An 8,889-nucleotide genomic window follows, 5' to 3' on the forward strand; every position below is an offset into this window, starting at 1 on the left:
GATTAAAGGTGTGGGCCCCCATGCCTGGGTAAGATTTCTTAATGTAAGCATGTGGGCCACTGCAGGAAGATGAGAAAACTGCCTGGGCCTACAATAGGTTGTCAAATAGAATTAACATGCATCTTGGGAAACCATCCAAAGTGGGTAGCTAGTCTATCAAGGACTTGAGAGATTTCTCAGGCTGGAGCAGTTGATGTCACAGCTGAATTTATCCTCGGATTTAAAAATTGAAGGGTGCCAAATGGCAATTTAAAAGTTCAAGTCTCCTTCCCCCGTTTGAGGAGGAGGGTGGAAGAGGCTGAGTGCAGCTGATGATGGTCTACCTGCCTGCCTCCACTCCACGCCACTGCCAGGGCCGGCAGCCATGCTGCCCCAGTCAGCCAAGGACCAAGCCAGGCCCCCTCCGGGGAGGTCTGGAGATGTCCATCAGCTTTCCCAGCAGCCACAGTCTCCACTGGTCTCCACTGGTCTCCACTGGTCACACATTGAGAGTTCGGGGAGCTGATGTCTGAAAGATGGCTGAGGGATTGGGTGTGAATTTCCTCACCTCTGGAACCTAAAAAAGAAGTGTAGCCACATCAGTGGGTTCTTTCTGCCACCCGCCCCAACCCCTCATTCTGAGAAAAGAAGTCCTTGGCAGTGGAAGTTAGCCAAGTGAGTGATGTCACTACTGTGGTGGGTGGGTCACGTAGGAAACATGAGCTCCCTTTGCCCTTTAGTTGGGGTAAAGATGCTAACTAGCCCTGCAGACCTGGGAAGGAACTCCAAACCTCACACGTGGCATGCCTTTGTTGTACCACAGAGCTATGCCTAGGTCACTTAGGTTTTAGTATTTTTGCAGGGAGCAGGGCTGTGCTGAGGCTGGAACTGAGGGCTTTGTGTATGCTGGGCATGCAGTCTACCACTGAGCTACACTCCCACCCTGGAAAGTCACTAGCCCTATTAGTAGTCAGGGGGACATGCTGGGGCTTGGGAGGCAGACAGACACTGCTCACCAGAGAAGGCAGTGCCAGAGAAGCCACCTAGCCAGCGGCTTAGTAGCTTTTCTGTTGTTGGGTACCATTGGTTGGGCACCGCTGTCCTTAACCATCATGCCATTGCCTGCCACCAGAATCTGTCTCGGAGAACAGGTGTCTATCTTCCCTGCCCCAGAGGCACCACCCTCAGGCTGACCTGGAAGCTGGCCCCAGGGCTGGGGTCCCATCCCGAGCTGTGAGTTGTGATGACTCCGGCAGATCTTGTTTTTGTGGATCTTGAGGGCTTCACTCCAGTCCACGCTTGGAATTCCTGCCTGCAACAGAATGCAATCAAAACCTGGCACAGGGACCACCATTCCTTGGGCCCCAGCTTCTTAAAAGACCAAGCCCTGATCACTGCTGGTCCTGCTTCAGGCCCTAATGATCCTTTATTCTCCTGCACAAGCAGGACCAGAGCACCAGGTGCCAGGTGCTCCGGGCAGATGGGCCAGCTCAGTAAGGTAGCTCTGAGCTAGCCAGCCCTACCATTATAAATGTTCCACCAAGAAACAACAGCCACATAGACTGGGGACAGCAGTGGCGGGAAATTCTCATGCAGGTGAACATCAGGCAGCATTTGGTGCACACACACACACACACACACACACACACACACACGCCTTAGAGACAGACAAGCACCAGTACCCAAAGCCCTCCTGAGACTCGAGGCTGCCCTTCTGGATGCCAGGGCGCTTAGGAGGGGGCCCAGAGCCAGTGAAGGCAGTCACCTCCTTCATGCCCACTTAGGGCATGAAGAAATGTTATCTTAGTGCCCAGCACAGCAAAATACATCTGCTTACATTTTGGAAGGGAAGGCTCAACCATACCTGACAACCTGAGTTCAATTCCCAGGACCCACATGGTGGAAGTGAAGAACCAACTCCCACAGGTCTTCTGACCTCCACGTGTGTGTGTGTGATGTGTGCACATGCATGTACGTACGCACAACAAATGTAAACAAATTGAAGGAAAATCATGGGGCTGTGGGATGACTTAGCAGTTGTGTGCATACTACTCTGGCGAAGGATTGTAGGTGAGTGCCCAGCACACACCTCAGGAGTCTCACCAGGCACTAGAGCTCCAGGGGACCTGTCGCCCCTCTTCTGGACTGGCAGGCACCTGCACTCGTGTGCACAGACACAAATACACATGACTGTTTTACGAATAAAACAAAATCTCATAAAAATTACAGTAACAATCTAAAAAAAAAAAAAACAACAACAACAAAAAAAAAAAAAAAACCTCCAAGCTGGTCTGCAGTCTGAGCTCCCAAGAGCCATTTCCTGGAGGGAAAGGACAGGCTAACCTAGCCCCATTCCTCTCACTGAAAAGGCTCAATCCCTCTATTCCTGGAGTCAGCCAGACCTCTTAATCTTGTCCATGGTAACCTCAGGAAGGCATCCCCACCCCCACCCCAACCCCACTCTTGACCATAAGCATAGGGTGCACCCAGCCAGGGCCAGTGCCTGCCTGTGCTAGGCCCTCCCCCTGCGCTGGCCCAGCTCGTGCCCTGATGTCAACAAAGGAGTCTTGTCTTGGCAGCATCAGAGGCTCGCCTCACTGGGCAGGCAGATGGCATGGGCAAGGGGAGCTGGTGTCTGCTGTGGCCAACACTCGAGTCTTGGGTGTAAGGAAGAGCTGAGCCAGGGCCTGTCAGATAATCTCTGTGTCTGAAGCAACAGGGTTCCAGAGACCAGCTGTCTTAATCATATGCTGTTCTCTTCCTCCTGGGAAGGCAGGGCCTCCCCCCGAGGATGCCCTTCTGCCTCCAACTATCCCAGAGTCAGCTGCCCTGAGGTGGTAACGGGACTCAAAGCAGGAAGAGAACCTAGAGCAGTCCCTGGGGTGGTCACAGGAAATGCTCCCACAGAGTGCTTGTGATGGAACGGAGCAGGGACAGAATGGACTCATCAGAGCCCAGCTACTCACAGAGGAGAGAGGTGCACTATGGCTTACACCAAGATTAAGAAAAAATACAAACCACACTATGCTCCTTTTGAAAAATCATCAGCCACATTTAAAAAAAAAAAAAAAACAAGGCCTCAATATGTAGCCTTAGCTGGCCTGGAACTTGCTATGCAGACCAGAGCTGGCCTTGAACTCACAAAGACCCACTTGCCTCTGCCTCCCAAGTCTTGGGATTAAAAGTATGTGTACACGGGCCCTCTTGTTTTTTTGTTTTTTGTTTTTTAACCACATCTTTCATGGACCTGACCACCTAGAAGGAACTATGGAAGCAGGACAAGTCTCTGGGAGGAGCTGGCCAGGCTGAGAGCTCCAGGCTGGCTATATAGAGCTCCTCTGCCCATCTGGCCGGACAAACAATGCAGATCAGTCCTTCCAATGAGACCAGAAGCCAAGTGAAGCAGGACCAGTTAGCAGGGAGGGACAGAGGCCTAGAGGGTCCATGCCACTTATGATCAGGAGTGACTACAGACATGCTCTGGTATCTTTTTTTTTTTTTTTCCTGGAGCTGAGGACCAAACCCAGGGCCTTGTGCTTGCCAGGAAAGCGCTCTACCACTGAGCTAAATCCCCAACCCCATGCTCTGGTATCTTTAGGGTCCCTGGATCTGTTTTCTGAATGCCTACAGCAATTTTTTGGATGAATTACATCTTACAGGATGGAAGGCAGGATGGGATTACTCCAGCCTGGTCTGAGAGAGGACCACCTCTGGGGGTCCCAGAAGCCAGATGATTTGGTGCTGGGGAAATCAGTAGTGCTCCTGGGCTTTGTAGGGAGTGAGAAGTGGCAACCAGGCTCTTGCTATTCCAGCTCTCCAGGGAAGGAAAAGGTTCCAAAGGGAGAGTTAACACTTGGAAAGACAAGCCCCCATCTGTCAGTGCCTTTCCACGGCTGGCTTTGAGAAACTGACTCCAAGGAGGTAGCCAAAGACCAGCTGTCTAAAGCATGTTAAAGAATGAGCCTGTGGGGACGACGAAATGGGTGCCCAAGTCCCACTGCTTTCTGTGCTGTTCGGAGCCACACAGTCTTGCACCACCAGCTCAATTCCTCATTTGTAGAAGAACAGCAATAACAGGCCTCGGGGAGTGGGGCCATGTGTGCTGAGTGGAGACACCAGCTAGCACCTTGCTACCACCAGCGCTTAGAGGACCCTGAAGGACATTCAGGTCTGCCACGTGCTCCATGTGGGTTAGACAACCTCTCCTAACCAGCCTTTCCTGGGATGTTCCCCGTGAAGAGGGGCTTGCACCAGCATCCCCAAGCTGCTCTCTGGTTGTGAAGGATGGCCTCCTTTCTTTCTGTGTAAGCCCCATCAATTGTTTGACCCCTAGAATCTCAAGCCATTGCAAGGTGTCACTGAGACCTCTCCTGCTGTGGATTCAGGTTCCCAACATCAGCACTCAGTTCTGTCCAAGACCCCAGTGAGGGCTTGAGAGCAGAAGGCCTGCCCTGCACCACAAACGCCCATTAACTACCTTGAAGAGCATGGCCTTTAGGGGGAACCTGTCCTGAGCTTTGCTTCTTTGGCATGTATACAGTTGAGATCTGTACTCGGACGTACCCCATCCTATGACAGCTCCATAACTAGTGCATCCCCATTGTTAGGACAGTGGGGCTGTGGCCATCTACGTGTGCCCCATGTGCCATCTGTTTTAAATTTTATTTTTAATTATGTACATGTGTGTGCATCTGTGTGTGGGTATGTGCAGTGAGTGTGGATGCCCCAGACGCTAGAGGTGTCAGCTCTCCTTGAAGCTGGAGTTCCAGGCCATTGTAAGATGCCTGGCCAGAGTGCTGGAACTGAACCCCCAGCCTCTGTAAGAGCAGTGTGCTCTCTTAATCGGCGAAACACCTCTCCATCCCCCATGTACCTTTTAGTCCCAGGTTTCCATCCTACCTTCAAGGAATCCAAAGGACAAAATCCCTAAAAGTAAACACCTGTAACAAAGGTAGTGGTAGTGGTTTAAATAGTTCTAAACCAGGAATCCCAACCGAGACAGAAATGATTGGGATATATAGCAGTATGCCTAAGAAAAGGCATTCTGAATTAACATTCAGAATTATCTATTAATGATCAAACATCACATCAGATTTAAAAAAAAAAAAAAAAAAAAGTAGTGTGTGCCAGAGATGGCTCAGAGGGTGAACACCAGGCACAAGCTGAGAACCCGAGAACCCGAGTTGGATCCCTGGAATCCTAAAGTCCTCTGGCTTGAGTTCGTTCTCTCTCTCTCTCTCTCTCTCTCTCTCTCTCTCTCTCTCTCTCTCTCTCTCCCCGCCCCCCCCGTGTGTGTGTGTGTGTGTGTGTGTGTGTGTGTGTGTGTGTTTGTATGTCCGTCTCTGTCATTTATATTAAAGATTTTAAACAACGTGACAGCAAGAATGGTACCGATGTGTGCATTCATTGTACATTAACCATTAGAAAAGACCCATCTGTCTGGAGGGTGGCGTGAGGGTGTTAAGAAGGCAGCTGTTATTTTTGTCCTTTCTTTCTCATTTTCTCACTATGAACATGCATTACTCTTCTGAATAGAAAGGGGGTGCAGGAAGTCCTTAGTTGTCCAAAGCCAAGCGGCTAACGGAGCAAAGGACCTTTGTGCAGTGGGATCTTGATCAGAGCGGGCACTGGCCTGGGCACTGGGGGGGTTGCCTTGTGCACAGCCCTTTGGGCTCACCCCACCCAAGTTAAAGGGCAGCAATCTTGGGGGGAATGAGGAGGAACCGGGGGAGGGGAGGAACTCCTTTTGAGGTGTCATTCACTTTGGATCCCGGGGTAGGGAGCAGCAGTGAAGGCAAGGCCACGCCGGCAGTGTCAGAAGACCAAAGAAATGACCAAGAGGCTCCTTTGCCACTCTTCAGATCCTGTGGCATCCAGGCTACTTGCCGTCCTCTCCCCTACCCCGCTTTGGGACTCCGTTTCCTCCCACCACCGGTCGAAGCGTTCCCCTGCCGCAGCCAGATACCCACCTATAAGATGTGGTCGCTACGGCAGCTGCGTCCGCGTCCCCGACGGGCAGCACGTAGACCTGCCGGGCGGGGGGCGCCGAAGACTGGCCCCTGCGGCCGCCCGGCCCGGGCACGCGCTCCGGCGCCGCATCCCGGGTCCCCGCGCGCGCGGTCCGCACGCCGAAGTCGCGCTGGTACTGGGTGAGCGGCACGGCGCGGCTGGGCTCCCGCGCGCCGGCGGCGGCCGGGCTCCCACGCGAGGCGGTGCAGTCCGCGCCCGGCCCCTCGCTCCCGGGCTCCGAGTAGCCGTGCAGAGTCAGCGGCACCGCTACGTCCGAGCGGTCCAGCTGGTTCCAGCGCCGGGCCAGGCAGCACAGCCGGCTGATGCAGGGCCACGCCATGCCGCTCGGCCACGCGCCCGCGCCGCGCGCGCCCGCCCGCCCGCCGCTGCCCCCGCGCAGCCGGGCGCCCGGCGAGCGCGGCCTCCGGGCAGTCCTAAACTTCCCGCGGCCTCGGGTGGTTGAACCCCCAGGTTCCCCGAAAGTGATCTCCTAAATCAGACGCGGGTTTCCCGGAGGGCGAGGCCGGAGGGAGGCTGTTCTTCGCTGTCACGCTGCCTGCAGCTGGGCGCAGGTGGCAGCAAGAGAGGACTCTGCTGGGGGTTGTGGACACGGGCGGCTGCGGAACAGAGCTAAGCTGTGCCGGGGGACTCCGCGGTCATCCAGGGTGGAAGTGGCGTGGGGGACGACAAGAAGGGTGATGCAGAGAAGACTTGGGGCCGTGTTTCCTGAAAAACACGTTTGAGTCATCCCTTGAATCAGTGTATGACAACCAATCCAGTTTCATTAAGAACTGCCATTAGCTTTCAATCGGCCTCTGTCTGGGTTCTAAAATCCCCAAACTCCCTTTCCCTGCTGTACACTGAGCGCTATATTCCAAGCTGAAGATCAGTTCAACCCAGAGACAACACCCCGCTGTCCTGGAAAGGCTTTCTGAGTGTATCAGGTCTGCACTCAACCATACAAACTGTGTTAGTTAGATGGAAGTCCTGGCTGAACTTGGAAGGGATCCATCTCAGGGGACTGCCCCGCATCTCCCTAAAGATGAAAGTAGCATACCACGAACAGTTTAACAGCCCAAGCCTGCCCATATTGACAAAAGTTAAGCCTGGAGCTCAGAAAGCCTTTTGCCAAAGGCGCATTCACGGGGACCCCAAAAGTATCTCTTCTCACCCAGAGCAAACTTTGTGAACTGGGAGCTGGGCCCTGGCTTCGTCAACCTGGCAGATGAAGATTAGCAATAATGAAATAATCCACAAGAGAAAGCTACAGACCACCACTCTTCCCCGGCTAATGAAGGGTCTAGTGAGTCCTTTGGTTAGCAGGCTGATCCGGAGTCAGAAAGGCTCCTGGTATGGAAATAGGGCAGGGTAGGGTTTTTGTTTTTGTTTGTTTTGTTTTGTTTATTTTTAGACAGGGTTTCTCTGTGTAACAGCCCTGGCTGTCCTGGAACTAGCTCTGTAGACCGTGCTGGCTTCAAACTACAGAGATCCTCCTGCCTCTGCCCCCCAATTGCCGGGATTAAAAGCGTGCACCACCACCAGCTCAGGGCAAGAGTAGAGGGTTTTTTGTTTTTTGTTTTTTCTGAGACAGGGTTTCTCTGTGTAGCTTTGCGCCTTTCCTGGAACTCACTCTGTAGACCAGGCTGGCCTCGAACTCACAGAGATCCTCCTGGCTCTGCCTCCTGAGTGCTGGGACTAAAGGCGTTCGCCACCACCACCGCCCAGCAGGTAGAGTTTTTTTTTTAAGTCAAAAGGAAGAAATCACATCATACCAGAGTCAGGCTGAGCATGAGGTGGTTTTTTTTTGGGGGGGGGGGTTGCTTGTTTGTTTACAATATACTGTTTCATAGCAGGGAAGGAACAATCCTTTAACCAAATAAGATTATTTTTCTGGACGAACATTTTGTATACATCCAAAATACTTTCCCAGCAGGAAAAGAAGAATCCTTTTTCTTTTCTCTCTTTCTCTTTCTCTTTCTCTTTCTCTTTCTCTTTCTCTTTCTCTTTCTCTTTCTCTTTCTCTTCCTTCCTTCCTTCCTTCCTTCCTTCCTTCCTTCCTTCCTTCCTTTCTTTCTTTCTTTTTTTCAGAAGACAAAATATTGTTTACAAGCTGGGTGAGAGTCTGGAGGGAGAAGGTGTATTGTCAGGATTACCTAACTTCTAGGTCGTTTCTGTTAAAATACTGGTTCATGGCCAGAGAGAGGGCTCAGTGGGTAAAGACATTTCCCACCAAGCCCAGCATCCTGAGTTCAGTCCTGAGGACCCACACGATGGAAGTAGTACTGACTCCCCACATTGTCCGGAGACCTCTGGGTGAATTATGGTGCATGCACCTACATACAAAGGCAAGGTAAACAAGCAGATGCAACACATCTGAAAGATGTGTTTATTTTATGTGTATGAGTGCATGTATGTATGCACACCACATGCAGAGGCCAGAAGAGGGAGTCAGGTCCCCCAGACTGGACTTAGAGCTGGTTATGAGCTACCATGTGAATGATGGGAACTAAATCAGGATCTTCTGCCAGGGTGGCGAGTGCTCTTAGCAACAGAGCCATCTTTTCAGCCACGGAAAACATTTTAAATTGAAATTTTAAAATAGTTTTACAGAAAAGATAATGCTGGGAATTAGTGGTGTGTGTCTATAACCTCAGCACGTGAGAGGTGGATATGGGGATCCAAAGCAAGTTCAAGGCCCACCTAGGCTACATAAGATCCTGTCAAAACATACACACACACACACACACACACACACACACACACACAGACTCATATCTTTTAAATTATGTTTTTCAGTGCCAGAGATGGAACTCAGGACTTTGTGCATCCCTGAAACACCCCCATAGCCCCCTTTACTTGTTCATTCATCAAACTTCCTTCATGCTAGGGCCGATGCTGAGT

General features: G+C 51.9%; 1 protein-coding gene across 1 annotated transcript; it reads right to left on the reverse strand.

The window, feature by feature from the left end:
• Nucleotides 1-190: 190 nt before the first annotated feature.
• Map6d1 (MAP6 domain containing 1) lies at nt 191-6,693 on the reverse strand. The gene is made up of 3 exons (XM_036203859.1): nt 5,949-6,693; nt 1,174-1,291; nt 191-556 (listed from the first exon to the last, which is right to left on the reverse strand). Exons 1-3 carry the CDS (start codon nt 6,326-6,328, stop codon nt 479-481), a joined length of 576 nt encoding a protein of 191 aa, XP_036059752.1. The 5' UTR covers nt 6,329-6,693; the 3' UTR covers nt 191-478.
• Between the last annotated feature and the right edge of the window lie 2,196 nt (nt 6,694-8,889).

The sequence above is a fragment of the Onychomys torridus genome, chromosome 12, assembly GCF_903995425.1.
Source record: "Onychomys torridus chromosome 12, mOncTor1.1, whole genome shotgun sequence".
In the NCBI taxonomy this organism is placed as follows: domain Eukaryota; kingdom Metazoa; phylum Chordata; class Mammalia; order Rodentia; family Cricetidae; genus Onychomys; species Onychomys torridus.